General features: G+C 43.6%; 1 protein-coding gene and 1 long non-coding RNA gene across 10 annotated transcripts in view; one reads left to right on the forward strand and one right to left on the reverse strand.

Moving 5' to 3' along the window:
* Nucleotides 1–2,565: 2,565 nt before the first annotated feature.
* On the reverse strand, nt 2,566–16,669 carry LOC111839602 (uncharacterized). Of its 3 annotated transcripts, none has more exons than XR_002837132.2 (4): nt 16,026–16,669; nt 6,683–9,605; nt 3,442–6,114; nt 2,566–3,341 (listed from the first exon to the last, which is right to left on the reverse strand). It is a non-coding gene; the product is annotated as an uncharacterized lncRNA (long non-coding RNA). The 3 variants fall into 3 exon arrangements; XR_011991984.1 differs by having other exon boundaries at nt 3,442–3,746; nt 3,839–9,605; XR_011991983.1 differs by having other exon boundaries at nt 3,442–9,605.
* A 3,275-nt stretch (nt 16,670–19,944) lies between these two features.
* The window catches only part of snphb (syntaphilin b), a 28,636-nt gene continuing 22,723 nt past the window's right edge, over nt 19,945–25,857 (forward strand). For 5 of the 7 annotated variants that reach the window (XR_002837131.2, XR_011991985.1, XM_023803652.2 and 2 more), the window contains exon 1: nt 20,551–20,766. Coding sequence is in view for 3 of the 7 variants with exons in the window: in XM_023803652.2 (XP_023659420.2) it covers nt 20,754–20,766 (13 nt within the window). In the remaining 4 variants the exon portion in view is untranslated. Of the gene's footprint in view, nt 20,504–20,550; nt 20,767–25,857 lie in introns of those variants that run through there. The other 2 variants (XM_023803653.2, XM_023803656.2) reach the window with 1 other exon arrangement.

Raw genomic sequence — 25,857 nt, forward strand, 5'->3', positions numbered from 1 at the left:
CAATCTCACATCACAACTTAGACACTCTCATTACTTACTCTCTCATGACACATACATTTAGGGCCTTGGGGGTGGGCACAAGGAATGGCGTCCAGAGGGCGGTCTGTTCATTCAGCCTTACCTCTGGTGCCAGTGCCCACTTCTCAATTTTAAGTTGCATATAGACATTGAGGGTTCTGGGGAGGGGCCGAGCTGACACCAGCTGCTGATTGGCAGAGGGTGGTTAGCACCATGCCCTTCCCCTGTTTTAAAGCACTTTAGAACAACACGCACCAACACCACATATGAGCGGGCGGAGGGAAGCATGGGGTCTTTTCACACCCCCATTCTCTGTTCACCATCTGGGGCCGGGGGCTGGGAGGAGCTGGCCGTCCGGTCGGGGTCTGGGCTGGTGGGCTTCTCGGCTGCTGTGGGGTCCGGGGTGGTCTTCTTGTCCCCATGCCAGAGGAAAAAAGGGATCCATCTCCGAGGTCTGGTGGCGGATTGCCCCTCTGGGGGCGGTGGTGCCTAGATCTCGGAGTATAGAGTATATATGGGGAGTGTGAGTGTGTGTACGGCGTTCATTTCTGTGTCTTCATGTTGGGCGAATGGGTGAATATTTGTTTATGTGTGCATGAGGGTGGGAACGTATGCTTGTGTATGTGTGTGCCTGTCTGTCTATACGTATGTGTCAGGTTGGGTCTTAGACTCCACCTGAAATAACATCTCAGGCTCTATTACCCCCCGCCACACTCCCTGCTGGTGGATGAGGCCCCCGGCCGCCGATGCGTTGGTGGTTCTCGATGTCTGGGGCTGGATGCTCTGGTGTGTGCTGGCTCACTCTCGGCGGTTGCCTGCCGGGGCCTGGCCCTTCCGGCTCTGTCGGGGCCCTGGCTGGGGGGTGGGGGGTCCCTTGGATCTCTGGGCCCGGGGTCCGGTCTGCCCTGGTGTGGCCGGCCGCCGGCGGGGCCTGCGTGCTCGTCGCCACGGCCCCCTGGGGCTCCTGTGATGTGGCTGCCGGATGGCCCCCCTCCGGAGCGCTCCTCTGCCCTTTTCTCGGTGGGGGCTGCAATTGTCCCTGCGTTGGTCCTCCTGGGGTTCCCGTGCCCTGGGGGGCCTCTGGATATCTGGGGCCCGGGTCTCCCCCGTGTCGACTTCATGTCCTGGGTGGGCGGGGCTGTGGCTCCCCACACACACTACTAGACAATTACTTGGAGAAACCTTAGGAACACCAGCGCGCTGACACACAGGTGCTCACGGACACGTGCTCACGGACACACACTGTCTTGATCGGCTGTTGTTTCTGGGCATGGGTTGTAAGGCTGGTTGTGTGTGCTGTTCAACAACATTTAACGTTTGATGGTCGTTGTGATTAGTACAGATGTTGTATGTTGTCTTTCTCTTTTCAACAGACATGGAAGCAGATAATCTGTTTTGTTTTTTTCTTGGTTTTTTTGTTTTTTTTTGTTTTTCTTTTGTTTTTTTTTTTTTTCTGTTTTCTTTCCATTCCTCTCTCTCCCTCTCTCTCTCTTCCCTCCTTCTCCTTTGGCCCCCCCCTCCCTCTCCTTCTTTTGAGGAAGTAAATAAAAATATAAAATAAAATAAAAAATAAATAAAAAAATAATAATTAAAAAAAATAAAAATAAAAAAAAATAAAAATAGATACAGTCCCCCGCAGAGGGGAGGTGGAGGAGGGAATATTAAAAAAAAAAAAAAAGGAGAATGAGGGTGACACAGTGATAGAATGCAATACAACCTCAGCAAAATTGATCCATCCCACATCCTTCCTCTGTAGAGGCTTAAGGGAAATGAGGGGAGCACAATGAAAAGTAGTTTTTATATATGGAGGTTATTTGACCCTCCACAATTTTAAAAGTCATTCTAGACGTTTGTGCATTTATATTTAGTGGTTATTTAACCATTCAACATTTTAAAAGTCATTTTAGACGTTAATACATTTACATGTGGGGGTTATTTGACCCTCCATCATTTTCAAAGTCACTTTAGACATTTATACATTTATAATGGGAGTTATTTAGCCCTCCATCATTATCAAACTTTTCCAGACTATTAATTAGGTCAATAATTAATCCCCTCCAAGGGTTATAACCCAGTTGGGTTACAGTCAGGGGTGTATAGGTTCAAAGCCCCAAGTACAGTTGCCCTTAGGGTTAGGAATAGCTTAGGGTTTGGACCCCAAAGTAAATTATCCTTAGGGTTATGATCAGGGGTGTAGTTTAGGTTTAGGGCCCTAAGGTAAATTATCCTTAGGGTTAATGGTGTATTTAGGTTTAGGGCCCTAAGGTCAATTATCCTTAGGGTTAGGTGTTTAGGCTTAGGGCCCTAAGGTAAATTATCCTTAGGGTTAGGCATCACAGATGTGTTTAGGTTTAGGGCCCTAAGGTAAATTATCCTGTTGATCACTACCGAATACCAGCGGTGGAAAGAGTACTGAAAATTTATACTTAATTACAAGTACTATTACATTGCTGAAATTATACTCAATTACAAGTAAAAGTACTGGTGTTAAAAAGTACTTAAGTAAAAATACAAATTACTCTTCATAAAAACTACTCAGAGTACTAATTACTTTTTAGCTGGTGGTATTTATTGAATTATCCATAATTGCTGAATCAGACAAGATCCAGACAATAAAGCACATTTTACAAAACACATTTAAAGATACTATAAACACTTTTGAAACTTTGTAAACAGCATTAACTGAACTGTCAGGTGTGGTTTATATACGAATCACAGAACAACACCCCTAAACATATATATATATACACACACACGCACATATATATATATATATATATAAAATGAAAATAAATAAAACGTCACAAAACTGTTGAAAGTTCTCTTACCATTATGTGTTTTATAATGAAAACACTTTTATAGCTTTGTAAACAGTATTAACTTATCCCAGTGCCGTGGGATAACAAACAGCTGGGCAAGGCCCTTACTACACGGACCTTGCATACTAACATATCATACTATACCAGTTTACCTTCTGAACCTTTTGTTCAGTTTCAGCAGAAGCTGATTTTCAAAGTTCACAGAGTCTATCCGGCTTCTTTTAGATGTGAACAGTAGACCAGCACAGCTAAAAAGCCGTTCACATGCAGCTGAGGCAGGCAGAGCTGTATTTAATTTCATAGACAGCTTCTTGATGGCTGGGAAGGAGTGAAGCAGATCCATGCTGTCCGAGGCACATGCAAGGTAACCATCAAGCTCAACTGGACTTTGCAACTTTGTGGAGAGTGGTCTGGAGAAAAAATTATCATCATCAGATGACTCTATTTGCTGATGCTGACTTTCCTGCTCCGTGGTTTCAAGATGATTTTTCACGTATGTCAAGGCTGAAATTGGAACACACATACTTTTAATTATATGAATATTTTCAAATACCCACACTTATTTGGATAATTAGTTGGATACTGTAATGTACATTGCACTTACCAGCCTCTATTACATCAGGTTTGTCAGTCCAGGAGGTTTTGAACTTGGGTAAGAGGACTGCAGCAGCAGCCAGCTCTGGATCCTCCATCATCTGTCCAAAACGCTTCTGCAGGCCATTTTGCAGGGCTCTGATAAGTGGCATGCATGTCTCCAGCCGGTTGAGTTTGGACTGAAGCTGGTGGATTACTGGCAGCAGCCATCCCAAGTAGACGCTGGACTCTGACTGGAGAATGTTTGAAGCTTTTAGCAGTGGTTTCATAGTGATGCAATACTCTCTGAGAAATCCCACTTCTGCAGGATTCAACCTGGCAGGCAAAATGTGTATGATAAACAACTAGGCCAAATCATGACAACAGGAAAAGGAAATTAAATATTGCTGGTATTTAATATTACTCACATTTTCACCTTGATTTCATCACATACGCTCTTGATGGCATCTTCCCCCTTTTCATCAATAATGCGTATTATTCTTTCAGTAGCGAGACAGGTTGAATTCCACCGTGTTGCAACAGGGCGAAAGATCTGTAGCTCACACTTGTCCTCTATCACTTCACTAGCCAAATGAGATCGCCCAGTTTTGTTCCAAATGCCCAGGGCTAGACATAAGCCGCGGCACCGCGGCCAATGGCCGTCGTGCCTTTCAAAATTGGCCGCACGCCTCCTCAAAATTGAAGTACCTTACGGCCAAGATTGGCCTGCCTTTAATGTTTGTCTGGCCGTATGCCCCCTTTTTACCGAAAGTAACGTTCATTACACAAAAGACTTGCGCACGACACGGTCCACTTTACCTCGTCAACAATCGATGCATCTGTACTGAACCCGAACCCAACCTTCGATACGAGAAACGAGGTCGACCCGCACATCTCGTAATTCCCAACTACTGAATGAACCGCAATGAATTCTGGACTAATACGATCATGTGTTCGTCGCATGATTGGCTGGTACGGTATGTATCGTCCAGCCTACTATGGAGCCACAGCAATGACAATGGTGCATCATCGGGGGTTACGTTTTTGATTGGAAAAGCCATCCGACGGTTTCCGAATAACAGATAGGTGTCCTCTTCGGTAATCATCGTGTAGTTGTCGTCTGCTGCTTATGCTGTCACCATGCCTCGCAAAGATCGAGAACGTAAAAGAAAGCAAGCTGAACTCGCGGCTACTGCCGCAAAATGTTGCAAATTATCTACTTTGTTCAGGTAAGTGTCAGATGGTGTTGTAAAAAAACATTTGCCGAGGCAGAGCAGATTTGACTCAGAGAAGTACCAAGCTCTGCTGGGAGGATATAGGACTGGTAGCATGCAGTGTGCAAAAAACGAACGTCAAGTCAATTGTCATGTACACTAAAAGAATACGGGTGTTCTGAGCAAACAAATACAAAAATATTGACGGCTCCTTTATTGTTGGATTTTGTTTTTTGAAATAAAGCTATATATATCTATAAATATATATATATATATATATATATATATATATATATATATATTCTGTCTCAAATCGAAGGTCGTATTGCGTAGGTTGTCTAAACTTGGTAATTACAGTAATTGGTAATTAGTGACTCAGTATTGGCCCAATGCCTTCTTGGAAAGTTTCTGCTTTTTTGAAAATAAAAAAAATGCATCCTTTATGGAAATAAAATTCCTCCACAAGGCCCGAGGTGTCCTATGAAATTTAAATAAATGAAAAAAACATTTTTACTCCAGATTTTGGCCTTGTGCCCAGGCTTAATGGCCGTGTGCCCTAGAAAAAATATGAATAGCCAAGGCCAAAGTGGCTGTGCCCTCCTAAATCCTTATGTCTAGCCCTGAATGCCCTGGCATTTTGCAAAGCTTGAACGGAAAAGCCTTTTGTAGGTATCATTCATGCCTTCTGCAAGGGCAGCATCTGTTGTTGCCACAAGATTTAGCAGGTGACATGCACATCGCTGATGAGGGGGTAGTTGATATTCCATAGCAGTGTCTTCATCAAGGATTTCACTTGCATCATGGTATTCAATGTGGTCACTTTCATCAAGAGCATCCATGACTACTTCATTTTCTTCTACATCTGTATTATTTTGTGCCCCAAACACATGGAAAGCTTTGACAAAGTTGGATCCACTATCAGTTGTGGTTCTTACAACTTTGTCTCTAATCTTGTACTGGCAATGGACATCATCAAGAGCAGAAGCAATCATGTCAAATGTATGTGACCCTCTCAATCTTTTGCATGCCAGTGCTGCAGATCTTCTTTCTAAAGAGTCTTCCTCAATCCAATGGCAAGTTACACCAAGGTAACTTTTCTGATGAGCCGACCAACAATCTGTGGTGGTTGCAACAAATTTTACCTTAGCCAATTCTGTAATTATAGTTTTCTTTAGGTCATCAGCAGCATCAGAGATTCTGCCACAGACAGTGGATCTGGAGATGACTTTAGCTTGCGGTTGCAAAGTTGTAATCAGTTCTTTGAAAGCTGGCTGTTCTACTACTGCAAATGGCTGTAGACTTTCACATATGAAATTGATGACAAGCTTGTCGACAGTTGCTTGAGGGACACGTTTGCTTGTAGCTGCTAACATCACATCTGGTAACTTGGCTTGCTTACTTGCTGAGAGTTTGCTAGTCATGGGCTTCCGGTGACTACGTGTTGCTGTCATGATGTCATGGTACTGATCAATCTTAGATGGATGTTTCCTCTTGGGAAAAAATCACAGAGGAATTATACAAATTAAATTACAGGTCAATCAGCCTATATATATATTCCATTCATTACATAACACTTTCAATAAGGAAAAAACAGTATGCCTTACTATTTAAGATATTAAAACAAGTACACAGTAAGCAATTAAATAAGAATAAATAAACAAACTAGGAATTAATTAATTAATATAGTCTGTATTAAAATGATGATGGATTTACATGTTCTAGTGATGATTATCTTATCAATAGCGCTTTGCAATTATTTTACAAAAACAAAATTTTGCTCTTGTGAGTATAAAGACTACAGAAATATACATAAATAAAAATAGACTCTTTACAGTTTCAAATGATTCAAATAAATGCAGCAAAACGCGCCAACGCCTTTGCCGACTTGAGGGGATTAAAATCACTTACAAATTATGGAGAAACTTTGCTATTAATCTAATCGCGCGAAGGGAAGCGAACCGTCAGAAACCACAGAACATCACTGCCTAGTGCCTAAACATATTAATAAATAAATAAATAAATAAAATATCACACAAATAGAGTTATAAGTCTTCTTACCATAATGTGTTTTTTTAGATTAGAGGCTGAAGTCTTGTAAGACGAAATCACAGCAGACGGCAGACATTGTTTACACTGCATGAGCACAAGCTGTCCCCTTTCCTCCCTCTGTAGGTGAACAGCTCCTCTAGGTGTGGCCATAGGCACTCATCCTCTGCTATTTCTTCCTCCTTTCTGCATTCTTCAGATTCATTATTGCTGTCTTGAATCTCCATGTGTCAATCGATATATTTCTTGATTGTACGATGACGGTCAGCTCACGTAAATCTACAGTATCCGGAACTTGTTTTTCGGTTCAAATAACGTACCAGGCTTTTCATTGATCCGTTAAGATGAGATATTTTTATTGGCTACCGAAATGCCGGTCAGTGGTTGAAACATTAATTCAAATTACAGTACTCCGTAGCGAATCGTGATTTTAAAAATAACGAAGTAAATTACTTAGCTTAATTTGTACTCAAGTACAATTACAGACTTAAAATTATACTCATGAAAGTACAAATACTGTAATTAAGTACATTTTTGGGGTAACTTGAGTAGTTGTAATTCGTTACCTCCACCACTGCCGAATACTCGAAGCTCAAAAAATGGTATTCGGACCAGCTCTAGTTTCAACTAAGGCAGTAATCCTGTATTACTAAGACTTTGTCTGGACCTAAAGAGTAATTCACAATGCCACAAAAATCCTAACCAGTTCAAGTCCTTTAGTAAATGTGTTAAGCTCAGCTCACAGTTCATAGAAAAATGAACTTGTTAACACAGTCTAAGTGCGTATCCTTGATGGCTAGAAATGTTTGCCCTCCACATCCCTCCCAACATCACAATGGATAATGAAAATATAACAGTGACATTTTTCCCTTTGCACTGCAAAACAATAAAGTAATCATACACACCATAAACGCCAGTTTCCCCTACCATTATATTAGGGGGGCGCCTCCCCTTGAAGGTTAAGTTAATTTTATTTAAATTTATTCTCTATGTAGCGCCAGATCACAACAGAAGTCATTTAAGGTTACCTTTCCTATAGAACAGGTCTATACATGGTCCTTTTATTAAACAAACTAAATAGCCTTATGTTATTTATCTTATTTACACAACAGCTTGTCATTTTTGTCTCTACACGGTCGCGCGTTTACAATTATCTTCTGCTCTCTGTATCGCGCGTAGAGTTCCGCCCCAATGCGCGTGCACAGACACGTGCGCGCACACACAGGTGAGCACACTAGTGATGGGAAGTTCGGCTCAATTAACTGATTCGATTCTTTCGAACTGTCCATTGTAATGAATCGATTTTAAAACCGATTCTATTAGTCTTTTTTTCGTCTTTTTTTTGCGCCTGACCGTATGACTCAAGGAATCGCGTGGGATCGGATAATAAATCTGTCTCAATTAAGGTTACGTTGTTTGACAAAGATAGCGCTGGTGTTCAACAAAAATGTTCAGCTTGACTATTCACAATAAAAAAAACAATATATAAAAAAGCAGAAAGGGTGTCGATGCTGAATAATATATGTGTATATATAGTTCTTATTTACTTAAGCCAAATTCATGTGTATGAGTATCAAGGACTACATCACAGTTAACAACAACTGCAATATTACCAATACAACACAAATACCCATACAATGAGCTTAAGTAAACTTGCATAGGTTGTTGTGTAAACGTCAAAGTTAATAAATATCTTAGTTTGTTCTTTGATGAAAGACATATAGTTTTATTATACAGAATACAGAAATGCAATAATTTACTGTTGTGATTGTTGGAGTCAGAACTCCGCCGGGTCCGTTGATGAGAAGAGATTCACTGCACAGTCGAGGAGTGGTTGCAAGTCACCAGTTTATAATCTGACAGATTGCGCAATCTGGGAGCAAACATCCGACATACATTCAGCATGTACAAGAAGATGCTCGACCCATATGGGTCGGCTCTAGATCTTTATAGGCCTTTTGGGGTGTGGCCCCCCTTTTCTGTACTTTTCCACCTACGTGACTACCACATACGTTGATATTTACTCTAGTTAGTGTGTGTGCCTGTTCCCAGAAAAGAGTAAAAATAAGTGTCAGCTACATGATCGGTTCCTGTTATTGTCGGGAACAAGGTCCTCCTGACCTGCTCTCTTGTCTACCAGTTCCCGTTTTTAGTGTCTGCATTATATTAGACACTGTGTTATTAAACATTAGTAAATTAGTATTGGCATTATTGTATAATTAACCCCTCAATTTCATCATGCCCTGCTTTAAGCTATATTCTCCTTTTCCTCTATTCATTGTATGTTCTTTATAATTCTATTGAATCCCGCAATTCCCCCTTTTGATCTCCGATAGGAGATCACCCTGATTATAGGCAAATAATGTTATGAAAGTTTTGCTTCCCCCTGATCCTACGCACTCGGGATGGGTGGCTTCTCCGGTCTGGACAATGGAAAACAACATAATCATTAACAATTTAAGCATTACACACAATACATTAGTTCCCCCCTTAATTCCCCTGTTCATCCTGACTCTCTGCATCGTTGTCCTGCTGATCTGCGATGGATGAGATGTTGCCTTCTTCAATCAGTCAGGGGTGGACTACCCTGCTGATCTGCTCAGGTCAAGGGATTATTCTGCCCTTCTGTAGAGACCTGAGTTGCGTCTGGTTCAGCCGAACTGACGCTCTGTGTGTCTTCTCCGAGGTCATTCTGGATCTCTGCTGTGGTCCTGCCTGGCTCCTCTGCAGCTGCACACTGGCTCCAATGGAACCACGTGTCACCATTTCCCTTTTAGACGAACTGCGTGTGATGTCCTTTCAGTAACTCGGAAGGGGCCGGTCCACCTGGGTTCTGACCACTTCCGTTTGATGACTTTCAGGAGGACCCACTCTGCCGTGTGTGGTTCGGGTGCCTGATTCCCAGGTCTCGCCTCCTGGATCTGTTTGGAGAAATCTGCAACGAGAACTTGCAAATCATCATAATATGCCTTAGGAGTTCGCTCCCCCTTTTGATCAGGAGTCCAGGACAGTCCTCTTTGGGGTCCTGGGAACTGCCTGCCTGTCTGGAGCTTGAAGGGAGTGAACCCGGTCCCCCTGTTTATGGAACACCTTACTGACATCAGTGCCAGCGGTAAAGCGTCAACCCAATTTATTTTAGTCTGTGCACAGATTTTTGCCAATTTTTGTTTTATTGTTTGGTTCATTCGCTCCACCTTTCCCTGGGACTGTGGATGATAGACAGTTCCAAACGCATGTCTCAATCCCAACGCTTTCTCCACCGTCTGGAGGTCCTCATTCTTAAAATGGGTCCCATTGTCCGACCGAATCTTGTGGGGAAACCCGTGTCTCGGTATATACTGATTGATCAGAAACTTTATCACAGATGCCCCATCCTCCCTTTTTGTGGGCCATGCTTCCGGCCACCCTGAGAATGCATCCACACACATCAACACATATCTGAACCCTCTTACTGGAATAATCATATCAGTGTAATCGATAATGATTTCTTCCCCTGCACTTGTTCCTGTTGGAAACTTCCCTCTTTTTGACTTGACTGTGGGTCGCGGGTTATGAAGGGTACAGGTCGCACAGCCATGGACGTGTCCCTGCACCATCTCTTTCATAAACGGGTGCCACCACACAGCCAAGTTTTCTAACATCTGTCTGACCCCTACATGACCAACCCCATGAGCCTCTGTCAGAATCGTCTGGCGAATACCAGGAGGGAGGGCTGGTTTCCCTTCTTTATTCTGCCATAGCCCCCCTTCTTTGCATCCCCCTTTTTCCAACCACATAGTTTTCTCCTCTGGAGAGGCTTTGTCCTGCTCTTGCTGGACTTTCTCTAGGGTTAGTCTGTCACTCAGCCTAACTTCCTCCTCAACCGTGACCATCTGTTTGGTCACATGGTATCCTGCTGCCCTTTTTGCTTCTTCATCTGCTACCTGATTTCCCTGTGCTACCCTTGTTCCTGATCCTTCGTGGCCCTTGCATTTTACTACTGCTACTTATTTAGGAAGCATTAGTGCTTCTGCCAGCTCTTTCATCTCTGCTTCGTGTTTTATTGGCTTGTTTCCCGCAGTCAAAAATCCTGCTCTGAGCCATTGGCTGAGTTCCACATGCACTGCGCCTACCGCGTATGCTGAGTCTGAGTATATGGTGACTTCTTTTCCGTCTGCTAATTTTAGCGCCTCAATCACGGCTATTACTTCGGCCCTTTGAGCTGACTGGGCTCCTTCCAGCCTTTCTGCCTTCAAGGTCACATATTCTTGGCCTTGTCTGGCCACGACTGCATATCCTGCCTGCAAACCTCCTGTGCCTGTTCTGAAACAACACCCATCTGTGAACCAATCTTCTGTCCCTTCTATTTTCTCTGCTTCCAAATCTAGTCTAACCTTTTCCTCTTTCTGAACTCTGGACTCACACATATGTGGTTCTCCCACGCTCATCCAATCGGCCATGTTAATCCCTTCGTGTGAAAAATTCAAATTGGGTGCCTCTAGTATTTTGCAAAGTCTCTGCTGCCTAAGCGACGTCATGGTAAAGGTGTGTGAGTTTACATACTGTAGGCCACCACGCTGTGTGAAGTCAGAATATGCAGTTGGTGTCCCATCACTATGTGTGCTGTTTTCTGAATAATTTTGACCACTCCTGCTGCGTGCCTTGTGCATGCAGGGTGTCTTTTTTTTGTAGTGTCAAGTTTTCCACTGATGTACATCAGCACTCTCCTTTCTCCCCCTTTTTTCTGAAACAGGATGGCGTTGACAACGTCACCTGTTTCAGAAACATCCAAATGGAACGGGATCAAGTAATCTGGGAGGGCTAGGTCTGCGGCCTGGGCTAATCTCTGCTTTAAAATGATGAAAGCCCCCTCCGACGCCTGGTCCCAATTGAGGGATGCACTGGGGCGACGTAGGCCGTGCTCTCGGACCAGGGCCCTCAGGGGCTGTGTGAGCCCCGTGTAATCTGGAATGTACGTGCGACTGTAGCCGGTGAGACCTAAAAAGGACAACATGTCTTTTACCGTAGTGGGTTTTGGGTGATGCAGGATAGCTGAACGATGAGCTGGGGAGAGACCTGTCCCTGTGCTGGACAACACTCGACCTAAAAAGGACACCACTGTCCGCACAACCTGTAGTTTATTTTTACTGACCTTGAACCCTTGTTCCGACAGTCGGAGCAGTACTGACTGAGTAGCCTGTAGGGCCGCTTCTGATGTTGGGGCAGCGATCAGGAGATCATCTACGTATTGGACGAGGGTGACACCGTCCGGGAGAGGACATCCCTGTAAAGCCTGCTTCAAAACCTGGTTAAAAATACCTGGAGAAAGAGCAAACCCTTGGGGCAGGCGGGTGTACCTCAGCTGACAGCCCTTGTACGTGAAAGAGAATATGTCTCTGCACTCTTCTGCTAGAGGCAGACAGAAAAAAGCATTTGCCAAGTCAATACAGGTAAACCATTTCTGTTGTGGGGTCAAATTCGTCAGGGCAACATATGGGTTTGGGACCGGAACAGTGGGGGTCAGCAGAAGGTTATTTATAGTACGCAGGTCATGGGCTATTCGATACTTCCCTGTCCCAGCTTTTTCCACCGGGAGGATAGGGGTGTTCCACGGAGACGTGGAAGGCTCCAACACCCCAGCCTGTAAGAGGCCGTCTATTGTCTCGGCTATTCCTTCCTCTGCTGCCTGCTTATGTGGATACTGTCTAATCCAGAGTGGGCCTTCCCCTGGCTGAAGTTGAAACTGCACTGGTGCACAAGATATGAAACCCACATCTGTAAGGCTAGTGGACCACAGAGAGTCTGGTAAAGATGCCAGAAGGGCCGCCGCCTTCGGGTGGTCCATCTTTTCACGGCCGTGTTCTCTGGCTATCTGCTCATGCTGCAGGAGAGCTGTATCCTGTGCTGTGACCTGTATGCAATAAGTACTGCAGGAGGGCGAGAAGGAGATCTGTGAGATCTGGGTCTGTATCCAGTCCTCAGTTTCTCTGGCCCGTTTAACCATCGGGCCCAAATCTTTGGCCTGATGTTTGGGATGGAGAGCCAGAGAAATGTGTGGGACAGCCTCCTGTCCCATCATAAACCAGGGCAGCTGTTCTGGGGTTAGCATGGTGGCTGAGGCTACCCCTTCGGGTCCCACATAAATGTTTTCAGAGGCAACTTGCCACTGTTGGCCTTCCAGTTGCTCAGCAAACAGTTCATCACACCATTCAGTACTTGCCCTATCATAGAAAAGGGTCACATGAGGAGGGTCAGGTGGGGGTACATAGGGCTCTAGGAGCGAGATCCAGGGCCGCCACGCAGAGTAGGCCGCCAGGATGCCAGTCAGGCTGGGCTCCAGTAGGCCCCAATAGATGTCTGCCACGGCCTGGATCTGGACGGGCTGGACCAACCACTGTCCCGCCCCCGTGGTCCGGGCGTCACAACGCAGGCGAGTGCCTTCCAGCAGGGTAACCACCAGTCCATCCGCACTGCACAAAATTGAGGCGCCCAACTTCACCAGCATGTCCCTGCCTAGGAGATTCACTGGAACTGAAGAAGACACAACAAAAGGGTGGAGGAAGGTCTGTTTCCCCACCGCAACTTTCACAGGTTTCGTTATTGGCAGTCTCTGTTCCTCCCCCGAGAAGCCCACCACGGTCACTGTTGAGGCAGACAAGTGATGTTTCTCTAGGACCACGTTAAGAGTGGAGTACGTGGCTCCCGTGTCCACCAAGAACAGCAGTACCTTATCCATGACCATGAGGGAGAGCATGGGGTCTGCCTCCCCTGCCTCCCGGGCCGCTCGTGGGCACCGTCACTGGGGAGAGGGAGACCAATCCCACTTCCCCCCGTCCATCACCGGGTAGTGTCCTGCTGGGGGAACTGCCTGTGGGTGTGGTACCATCACCTGTGTCTTGGGTGCCTGCACTTGGACTCTAGGAGGTCCTCCCCTGCCGCGTGCACTGCTAGGAGCGGGTGCTGGACAATCCCTTGCCCAGTGGTCTTCTGCCCCGCACCTGAAACAGACACCTGACGGCGGTCCCCTTTGCGGGCCGCCCCTTCCCCAGCCCCGGCCCCTGTATCCCCGACCCCAACCGCCTCGGCCCCTTCCCCACTGTTGGCCCCACCCTCCCTGTTGGTAGGTGGGTGTCCCATTCCAGGGACCAGGTGGTTCAGGTGTTGGTCCCTCTGGGGAGACCCCCGCCACCATCTGCTTTCCCTGCCCTGCCTTTTTGTCTTGAATAGCCTTTTTTCTCGCTTCACCCAGCTGCAACTTCAGCAGCTGCGACTGCAGTTCCTTAAGGTCGCCTTCCTCTTTCTGTGTTTCCTCTTTTGCCCTCTGCAAATGATGGACGACATGCCTGTCCCACATATGAGAGTCTGCTCCTTGGAGGTCTGGGTTGTCTAATATAGCCCCCTTCACTCCCGCTGGGACTCCCTCCATTACTGCCCGCCTGAACCATTCCCGCTGCGCCCCATCCTGCCCTGGATGGCAGCCAGTGCAACGGGTCCAATCCTCTTTACATTTATCAAAATATGCTCTGGGGTGGAGCTTAGGATCCCATGTAAACTTTGGGATCACTGCTCCGCTCGGGGCGGGGAACATCTCTCGCATGGCGTCACCCAGGTCCATTATCATCCCTGTCAGACGCACACTATTTGCAAAAGAAGTAACCTCTGCTCTGGCCTCTAGATCCTGTAAAGCATGCTTAGTCATACATCAGGCTGCCACTGCCCGAAAGTCCCCCAGGGCCAGCGTCAGACCCTGAGTGAGTTGATCCAGCTTATCCAGCCACTGTCCTCCCCCCTCGGCTGGGGGAGGCAGCTTATCTGCCAAAGCCTGCACATCTCCTATTGAGAAAGGTTTGTATCTTTCCCTGCCACCTGTTCCTCGCAATAAAGGTGCGATTATCTTTGTCCCTTTGGAGCACAAGCTGTATACATTTCCGGATGGCCCCAGCGCTCCTTCTATATACTCTGAACCAAGTGCGTCTGCCTGGTTTTCCCCTAAAGGCTCTTCCTCACAGTCCTCGAACAGTGGGTCCTCCTCAGTCTCCTCACACATCCCCACTAATTTTCCCACCACCTCTACTTGCTTTTGCTTCCTACCCCTGAATCTCATCCCTCTTCCTAGGGTGGCGGGTTTAAACATGCCATTCTCCCCAAACTCCTCTGCTTGCTCCCGCACTATTCTGTTACGGAACGCTGGCTGGTCTGGTGGCCGTGCACAGCGCTGCAAGTCTCACCTGTCTTTTGTCCCTTGAGATGAGGACTCAGCCTCGACGTCTGAGCCCCCGTCTGATTCCTCCTCCACTTCCTCACACATGCGCTGCCATGCCTCCGTGACCTCTTTCTCCTTATTATTCTCCCTGCTTGCCCCTGCCACTGCTTCCTTCACCACTTGAATCTGCCTTAACAGGGACTTCCACACTGTATTTTTAGGAGGTGCCCATCCTCCGTCATCTAACTCTCGGTCAAACTCGTGATCCATTTTAATTGGACCGCCTATATTACGGTTATTTTATTATTATTATTCTTGGTACTTATTATTATGGTATATTATTCAGTACTTTTACTGCTTTATTTTATTTATTTATTTTTATTATTATTTTTTATTATTATGTTATCTCCTAGGAGTGTTTTTGCCTCTGGGTGTGGGTTCACCCAACCACACTTACTCCACCTTTTTTTTTATTGTAGTGGAATGTCCTTCTATTAAACACCACCAATACATAAAACAGCCTTACAAACAATAATTCTGCATTCACACTCACTGCTGCGCTTCCCCTGAGTAGGGCGCGCCTCACACTCTCAATCCCAGCAAAATCAACACATTCACACATCACCTAGTATTTTTGAGACTCCGAGCCTCGGGGCTCACAACCCTTTCAGAGAGGGATCTTACTCCCTCATCCCACCTTTTGTTTGGGGGTCTTCAATTCCCCGGGTTCCAAACCCAGCTCGCCTACCAGCTCGTCAACCAATAGGGAGGTCGCCACACCCAAGACTATGCGGGGTCCCAGACCCTCCGTTCCTTAAAATGGGTCCCGGACCCTCTTTTTATTTACTTACTTTTCGGCAGGGTCCCGGACCCTCCGTTCCCCTTTTTTTTTTTTTTTTTTTGCTATCTCTTATTATTTTTTTTTATTTTTTATATCTCTTCTTATTACTTTTTTTCTTTTTTATAACTCCTATTTCTCCGCTGACACACTGGGCATACTCACTCCTTATACACAAGGCATAAACAACACAAAACACAGTACATAAACCCCATATACGCCTGGTACCCGCAGCCTCCTCTTTGTGCTAATTTACAGACGGGCCACTGGACACTTCAAACTGCTCAATTTGACATAACCAATACGCAGATTTTGATATAACAGGCTCTGCTTACCTCTTCTAATCGGCGCCTCGCAGTTCTCTGTGTCCAAGTAGGCTTCGTCAACACTTAGCCGAATCTTGCGGATCTCCTGCTCATCCCGGACGAGCCCCCAAATTGTTGGAGTCAGAACTCCGCCGGGTCCGTTGATGAGAAGAGATTCACTGCACAGTTGAGGAGTGGTTGCAAGTCACCAGTTTATTCTCTGACAGATTGCACAATCTGGGAGCAAACATCCGACATACATTCAGCATGTACAAGAAGATGCTCGACCCATATGGGTCGGCTCTAGATCTTTATAGGCCTTTTGGGGTGTGGCCCCCCTTTTCTGTACTTTTCCATCTACGTGACTACCACATACATTGATATTTACTCTAGTTAGTGTGTGTGCCTGTTCCCAGAAAAGAGTAAAAATAAGTGTCAGCTACATGATCGGTTCCTGTTCTCTTACTGTCGGGAACAAGGTCCTCCTGACCTGCTCTCTTGTCTACCAGTTCCCGTTTTTAGTGTCTGCATTATATTAGACACTGTGTTATTAAACATTAGTAAATTAGTATTGGCATTATTGTATAATTAACCCCTCAATTTCATCATGCCCTGCTTTAAGCTATATTCTCCTTTTCCTCTATTCATTGTATGTTCTTTATAATTCTATTGAATCCCGCATGATAAATGATGAAGAGCTGCGTTTATTTTATTCCTTTTAACAGAAATGCCGCGAGGGCTCTTGGGATCGGTTTGCGAACCGTAAGTTTGATTCACCGACCGAGTGTCCGAAAACCTTCATCGAACAGGCTATCGGGGAGTTGCTGAGAGCGTAGGCTATATGTCAATAGACTCATACAGCAACCGGAGTCTTTAACCCACATTTCTGCAGAAAAAACGTGTAAATAAATTGGAAGACATTTGAATTTAAAAGTGTTTTATTTGTCGGTTTGTGTTATTGTTTGGTATTACTTTATTATGTTAATATAAAAATATAGGCCTATAGGCTACTTGCGATAATTTGCTTTTAAAATATTTGCAAGCATATTGTGCACTAGTATAAGTGACTGAACCACAGGTATAATAATAACAACAACAACAATAATAATAATAACAATAATAATAACAATAGCACGAATAAAATATTTATTACAGGACATAGGCTATGCCTTGTTTATGTATGGTCTGTTTTTACATTGTTGATTGCATTGAGTCTAGTCTTTGCAACAATTTCGCTGGAGAAATATGTAGGAATTATTAGCTCAAGTAAATTTTTATATTCTCCACCAATATGTTTGAAATTAAAGTTTAATTAATTATTATTTAATGCTGATTATTAACCAATTGTTATGCCGAATGGTCGGCTCCTCCAAACTCAATTGAGGTATCTCCGTAAGTCTGTTAATGTGAGACTTAAATGGGATTCACTCATTACCAATATCGCTTAGTAACCTGGGTTAGAAGTATGGAGTCAGAATAGTGCCATATGTACTTGTATGTGTACTTTCCAATTTGCACCCGTAAAAAGAAATTTGCTCACACTGAACACAATTTTCATTCGCCAAAAAAAAATATTTTGCAAATACAAGTCAATATTTTTTGTAAATGCGAAACCAAACATCTTCATAAAAATATTTTTTACAAAGATAGAATGATTTTCAAGTACAAAACCTGTATTGCAAATCCAAGTCCTCTTGCAAATACCAACCTGCGAGTGCAAATTCACACTTGCGCATATAAATAATTTTGGCACTAATTTGCCTAGCGCTTTGCAGATAAATATTTGCTCGCATATCCACCAATCAAATTAATTCATTTTCTAGCCAATCATAAAACTGCAGGTAAGGTAACAACCAATCCTGGCCTTCCAGTAAAAAAACATGCTGAAGAAGATGAAGGTGTTAGACCAGGAATCTGCAAAGCGCTAGGCAAATTAGTGCCAAAATTATTTATATGCGCAAATGTGAATTTGCACTCGCAGGTTGGTATTTGCAAGAGGACTTGGATTTGCAATACAGGTTTTGTACTTGAAAATCATTCTATCTTTGTAAAAAATATTTTTATGAAGATGTTTGGTTTCGCATTTACAAAAAATATTGACTTGTATTTGCAAAATATTTTTTTTGCGAATGAAAATTGTGTTCAGTGTGAGCAAATTTCTTTTTACGGGTGCAAATTGGAAAGTACACATACAAGTACATATGGCACTATTCTGACTCCATATAGAAGGCTCGTCCAGCGAGCTGCATCACCAGGTAATGTAAATGATTGGTAGCGAAGCTCCTCTCACGGCCGATGAGAGAGTCTCGCGATATTTCAGGCGAGTTTGAGGTTTCAGAACATGTAGCAAGATCGCACAGAGGCAGGGACTATTGTGAGCACTCAAGGAGCGGAGGCTGAAGTTGTGTAAAAGACATGAATTTATTCCTAAATAACACTACAACTAACATACGACAAACATTACACTTAAGACAAACAACAAACACGAAATAACGGAATAGAAACAAAGAATGTAATTACGGAAATGCAATGATCGGATTTAAATGAGTAACCTTAAAAGGGAAATACTGTTCTGCAAAGCAAACCCAATTTGTGGAAACACGACCCTAAAATCATATAGCAGGTTAACAGAACAGCTTAGGTTGTTAGAATGAAAGGAAGATGGTTTACTTGGTTGCAGAGTGGGGGGGTCTTTGCAGTTGGTTGCAGTGCTGATGGGATGATGGCACTCAGGAAGGCGCGGCGTTTGGAGCAGTGGAGTGGAGCCCTTTTGATTCTCTCTCCTGGTGAAGCTTTGTCTTGGTTGCAGTTCTCTGTCCAGCTGAGCCTTCACCGGAGGGCTTCTCTTCTCCTGGGCTGATGTTCTCTGCCTCTCTTCGGGCTGATGGGCTTTTCTTGGTTCTTGGGCTGATGGTCTTTCTGCTCCTGATGATCTTTCTCTGCCCCCTCTTTCTGAGGTGCCAGGTTTTTATGGTCTAAAGTCCATGAATAGGGATGACCAGGAATTCGACTCCTGGCCCAATGGCTGGCCATCCATTTGGCGGGCTTTCGGAAGGGGGTCTGTATCAGTCCTTTTGGGATTTATGGCCCGACTGATTCTCCCTTTACTGATGATTTTCATTAAGCTAGTATAACTTTTCATACATCCACTTTCATGGTAACCACTGATCAGATTTGGAATCAGGAGTGATTGTCCATCAGTTTGACACCAAACATGCCATACCAGCTTCACAGGTTCACACCTCATACCATCTGTGTTAATTGATTAATAATTACTTATATTATGTATGTCACTGATTCACATCAGTATACGATACAGGTGTTTTGGGTTGCACCTCAACAGATGTTACGCTTTGTTTGGGGGTTATATTACATGACATATTCACATTAACAGCAGCACATCTTATCCTAGATAGGTGTAGCCGTTAGTTTGTGGTAATATCAATATAAGTTGCACATCTGGACACAACATATCTTGATTGGTGTGGCTTATCCCAATTGATCTTCTCCAAAATGGATAATGTACACCTTAATTCAGTTCTTTTAACATAGCATGTTAGAACAAAGAAAACTTCAGATCAGATAAGGACCACAAAGGAATGTTGGAAGAATAGGGGGGGTTGGTAAACAAAGAAAGAAGGTTACAATAATTTTCCAGATTCTTCTGGTATACCATACTATCTACAGGTCTGTTCGCCCGTAGGATAGGAATCCACAGTTTAGCATGCTTGAGTAGCATATTTCCTATTTGCCAACAGCCTGTAGTATCACTGTAAAGCCCCAAAATATTTAATTATTAATTATTTGTGCTTTGTATTTCCACCTTTCTTCATTTAGATTTTTAAAGGCAACCACCCACGGCATCGACGCCACACCAGATGCCCCATGGAGGCACCTCCCAGTGGCCAAACCCCCCCCCCCCCCCACGCCCAGGGTCAATTCGTCCGCATACGGAACGAATTCGTTTTTAATGAAATTGATTTCACCAGCACTGTGTACCATGTCCTTCCTCTATTTAGGCTTAAGGGAAATGAGGGTACCACAGTGGGGAATAATTTTATTTTTGGGGGTTATTTTACCGTCCATAAATTTAGTTAAAATATTTCGTTACCAAGGTCACAATGCTCTACCTAGTCGCTGATATTTGCCATCAAAATGCAACTGTTCTTTTCATTTGTTTATCACTTAATATACGCGTCAGATTTCACGATACAACAGTCATACACTGAGTGATATTATGGTAACTCTAGTACTACTGTAACACTCGAGATCATCAGTGAGCGCTTTTAGGAAGAAGAGTATCGCTTTAAGAAGACGTTACGCAGCTGCCTCTGTCTGTGCGCTGCCCGCTGGCCCTCGGCGCTCCGGAAGACTCACGCCGCAGTGCCCCTCTCCTTCACCTGCGCCTTCCACGCGAGCGGCTGCGCAAGTCTGGAGTGAGAATCAATGGGTGCTGAAACTGGGTACGTGGTCATGGATCGTTGAACCAATACCGGAGTGGCATACAGGTAAAGATCTACGCTGTCCTCTTGCGTTTATTATATCAGTTTTACAATTAATTCCATCTGCAAAGCCGATTCAATTTGATTGTGAAAGATGCAGGGTTCCACCTCTGGTTGCTATTTATGTATATAGGACACACCAAGGACTGTGATCAGTATGCATGCGTAGTGTTTTATGAATAGGGCGTAGAGTGAGGGTAGAGGTTTTCAACACTGGATACAGAATGGGAAATGCGTGCGTATTTTTTGCAGATATATGGTGCATAAAGGTAAAATGTGCATGGGCACGTTCTTTTCTTAAGTTTGTAAACCTTTTTGTGCTGAGTATTGGGTGCTGCAGTGGTGATGCAGCGCCCGGCATATGCGTGTCTCCTAGTGTGCGTGTGTCGTCCTCTTTATCAGCGTTGTCCATGAAAACGGCTTACTTCCGTCGCTTCTAAAATTTATGGACGTTTGCGTATTTTTCATATTTCAAGTTTAAGCACTGTATAAGGTGGAACGGCATTACGTAGCCTTTTCCGATGTACTGCCCATTATGACTATAGAAAGATGTGTATAGTTTATTCTGGAACATTTGTGATTCGACGGTCGTTCAGTAGCCGGTTCGGTGTTTACATTCTATAACTTTTTTTACTGCATCAGTAGAGATAACATATTGTTTGATTCTTGAAAATCCTGAAGACTTGAAATGTTTGTTATTACCTGGTAGTACTTATGGGCAATGAATAAATGCGTGCAATACAATAGAAGCTGTATAATATTATCTTAACAAGAACACACATACGCTATATTCTTTTTACTGGGTGGACGGCTTACTTGAGAAAATGTAAAGGGCGATATTACTATTTATATATTTCCAATATTGTACAATAATCCGTATTACATAATGCTAATAATTAGCTGTATCTTTGATTATAATTGTTTCCAGTGAAACTTATAACTGCCACCTACAAATTGCCGGTTTTTAAGCATGTTCCATTATAGTAGTTAGATGCTTTTTATTACCAGAATGATTACGCGCTCACTCTTCCAGTTCTGATTAACTACTTGTCATTTGTACACATTCTGTTGCTTTGTTTTTGTTTAGAAATACTGGCCTAGTCGCAAACTACAATACCAATGTCTTCAGGTCGAGAGGAACTTAACAAGGAATTAAGAAGCATAATAAGACTGGGAAATAGTGATCTGGTATAAATTATTTACCAGTTTTCCTTGATGTTTAAGATGTGGATTCACTAGTAGGAATTTCTACCTAAAACTGTAGTTGTCTAGACAAACATTCTGTGTGACATGTTGCTAGATGACAGAATCAATCTTGTTACCTTGTTTAAAATTTTTTGTTGTTCCAAAACTACATGGTACTTTTCTAGCTTTAGTATTAGTGATTGCCGCAGACGCTATTTTTTGGTGGACCTCCATCAAAAATATGTCAGATGAAGGCTGAGCCCCTCTTTTAGTCAGTGAATTCTAACAATAGAAACACCAGTGATGTAGTAAATGAATTTTGGCTTCTCGTTAGTCTATTATGATAATTGTTTTTTTTTTCTTACTCTGTTTAAATTCTGTGAGGCTTTTTGAGAAAATTGAAACTGTTATTGTGCAGTTAATCATAGCAATCAAGAATATAGTCGTAGCAATCAAGAATGTAGCAAGTAATGTAAAGCTTGGCAGAACAGCTGATGAATCCTTTGGTCAAGGTTTTTAATCCTTTGGTCATCTGGTTTTGCAGATTTTTTTTTTTTGCAGTCGTGGTTTAATCAGATCAGTGCAATTAAAGACCTAAGTGGACCACATTTCTCTGGAGCTGGTTTCTGCATTCAATTCAATTCAATTCAATTTTATTTATATAGTGCTTTTAACAACAGTCATTGTCACAAAGCACTTTACATTTAACCGGCCAGAACCCTACCAAGCAAGCCTGAGGCGACAGTGGCAAGGAAAAACTCCCTCTAGCAGGAAGAAACCTTGAGAGGAACCTAGACTCGGAAGGGGACCCCATCCTCCTCTGGGCGACCGGGGAGCATGAAACTGCATTGACATTAATTTCAGTCCATATAGTTTTAAAAGTCCCAGTTGGTTTCATGTAATTATCTCCAAGGAGTCCAGGTGAGGGTTCAAGCGGTGTAGTGTCGGCTTGGGATCAGCTCGGAAAAGAGAAGATGGAGAAGAGTTATTGCCCTACACCTAACCTAACCTCCGGCAGTACTAAAGTAACTATGGCAGCCTGGCTAAAAGAGCAACCTGGAAGGAAGCACAGACATGAGGGTTTCCAGGGGTTTTGCCGTTAAGTCAAACTACCGTCAACAGTTTAAGTCATCGGCGAGAGTGGCAGGACGACAGCACCAATCCCCCCCTTTCACCTTTAATCTCAAATGACCATGAACCTTCAGATTTCCCATTCACCTTAGCAAAGGGGATTTTACTATCCAAAAGACTGACTAAAGAGGTATGTCTTAAGCCTTGACTTAAAAGTGGAGATTGTGTCTGAGTTCCGAACACTAATAGGACGTTTATTCCATAATATTGGTGCTTAATGAGCAAATACTCTTCCCCCAAAAGTTACATTCTTTATTCTGGGTATGAATAGAAGACCTACATCTTGCGATTGAAACATAAGATTCAGAATGTAGTTGCAAATGAGGTCACTCATATACTACGGTGCAAGACCATTTACAGCTTTATAAGTTAAGAGTAGTATTTTGTAGTCAACACGAAATCTAACTGGCAGCCAGTGTAGTGAAGATAAAATTGGGATAATATGATCATATTTTTTAGTTTTGGTGAGGACTCTGGCTGCTGCATTCTGGACTAGCTGGAGTTTATTTAATGACCTATTTGGACAGCCGGAGAATAAGACATTACAGTAATCAAGCCTGGAGGTAATAAACGCATGTACCACTTTCTCTGCATCTTGAAAGGATAGCGTGTTTCTTAACTTGGCAATATAACGCAATGCATGGATGGATCACACAAAATCAACTTTGGAAAAATACATGAGTTACAATAAATTGTGCTCCAAAGTTTAAGGCTCCTTACTGGATGTGTCAGACGCAAGATTAGTTTTGAAAGGAAGGCAGCAGGTGGGATATTTTGATGTATTCCAATGGAAGAAGCATCCATGAGATGTTGGTCCTTCAAGAGGTGATGGGTGTGTTTTGTGTGTTTTTAAAACCTGTATATTCATTGGGTTGCCAGACACATATCTAAAGCAAAAAGTCATCAGGATTATATCCATAAGTGGTAGAAAACATTGCATATGGGCCTGTAAGTCAGTGAATATTCAAAGTCCTTAATAAGAGAATTTAACTAGTTATTTTCCAACATGGATTGTTGTAAAATGCTTTCATATTGTCATCAGTTTAGATGGTACACAACTATTGGAGTGCCAAGGACGGGACAGTTGTTTAAGGTCATCATCAGTCAATATGACCACTGATTATTAGAACTCATCCTGTATATCACATCCATCCTATTTCAGTAACCACTTGTGCAGTTAGTTTGGCATCAGTATGACGATCACACACTTTTAGTCATGTTGGTGGGATCAGAATGCATTCACAAATTCACCTGAATCACCTTTCTTTAGCCTGAAGAAACCTGGGAATCCTTTTGGATTCGATTCTGCAGTCATGGTGCTGTGACACTGACGCTATCCCCTGTATCCATCGGTGCAGTAGATTTTGCACATATTTAGATAATTTAACCCTAGATCTCATGGGAGAAAATGTGCTTTGGACTTGGCAAGTTGAATCTAATCCTACTGTGAAGATGCCTCATTCTTCTGTGCCCTGCTGTTCCCAAGATTCTCTGAGCAATTTCCTACTGTTCAGCAAACAAAAGCATTGTTTTCCTCTATTTTCATTCTGTTATCTTTAGTTGCATAAAAGTGCCCTACTGTAATAATTGAAGAAGCAAATACTATATCATTGGGATGGCTTTTTTCTTCTGCAACACTAATTGTTAAGGATAGAAACCACAGACCTTAAACTGCCACCTAGTGTCAATATGCCAACAGCCTGTAGTATCACTGTAAAGCCCCAAAATATTTAATTATTAATTAGAGGGAGGGCACACAGAGGGAGTGGTTTTGTGCTGGGCTGAGGTTTTACCCCTGAGGCTTATACCCTAAGCTGGTGTCTCGGAGACACGCTCCCTACTGCATAATGCATTTAACGCTGTGCTAACCTTCAGGAACCAGCATGTTTCTCTGTTACTGCTGTAAAAAAATCACTGACTCAGTGGCAGGATTGTGTGTGTAGCTTTTTATAAGGCCTGTACCAGTGAGATAGCTGGGATAATAATCAGAGGTAAACATGAGCTGTGACGTTTGGCCAGAGCTCATCGCCCCCAAGCTCACGCCACAGGGTCTCCTGTTGTGACAGTGACAATGGCAGCTGTTCGTGGGTGATGTAGAAGCTGCAGTGGGGAGGGGGGGGAGGGGTTGCCGTTTTTCCAACAGAAGCTGAGCTCACCGAAAGATTGTTTAATCATCTTTGTAGAATTTGGGGAGGGGTGAGCGATTCCTTGGAAAGGCGTCAGAATTGTTTACTTATTTTGGTGTTTATTGTAGCATGAGTGCTAGGTTCACTGACAGGTCCCTGAGCATGTCTGCGTCCTTGGCCCCATGCATGCTGGGTAAATTAGAGCATGTCACCACATTCATACTGAATATGTCTATGACTCATTCTCTCGGTGGCATGCTGTGGGTCATGCAGAGCGCCGCCTTGTTCTGGTGCACTCTGCAGGGGACTGGGACAGGGAGCTCCATGTGCACATGCAGGCGTGCACATGGAAATGTGCACGAGCAAGCACGCAGGTTCGTTCATGAGCATGGTACAGCAGCGCAGGCACGTTATACAGAAAGTGAAAATTCATGAATTTTAGTACTATCATTTTGCATGTATGATGTGTGTGTGTGTGTGTGTGTGTGTGTGTATATATATATATATATATATACACGTACAAGGCACTGGTCAGTTACTCACCAGTACTTGTAGAACCTAGGCCATAGGATGAGGAGAAGCTTCATGTTTCCCAGAGAGCAAAGTCAAGGTCACCTTGACAACGGAAATACAGTCTGTATCCGGGGTAAACCAGGGGGAGGCTGCAGTCATTCCGCTGATAAAAGGATGGTGGTGGGGGGGGGGGGGGCAAGGCAGGAATACCAATGACAAAAGATGATGCAGCAGGCACACGTGTCATTGTGTTTGTGAATTAGGTTTATATTATATATTACATTGTGGGGACCAAATGTTTCCCATAATGTAATAAAAACCTATTTTTTTTTACATTGTGGGGACCATTTTTCAGGTCCCCACAAATGTTTGTAGATGCAATCAAAAAATAAAAATGGTGGTCTG

The sequence above is a fragment of the Paramormyrops kingsleyae genome, chromosome 6 (assembly GCF_048594095.1).
Source record: "Paramormyrops kingsleyae isolate MSU_618 chromosome 6, PKINGS_0.4, whole genome shotgun sequence".
NCBI lineage: Eukaryota > Metazoa > Chordata > Actinopteri > Osteoglossiformes > Mormyridae > Paramormyrops > Paramormyrops kingsleyae.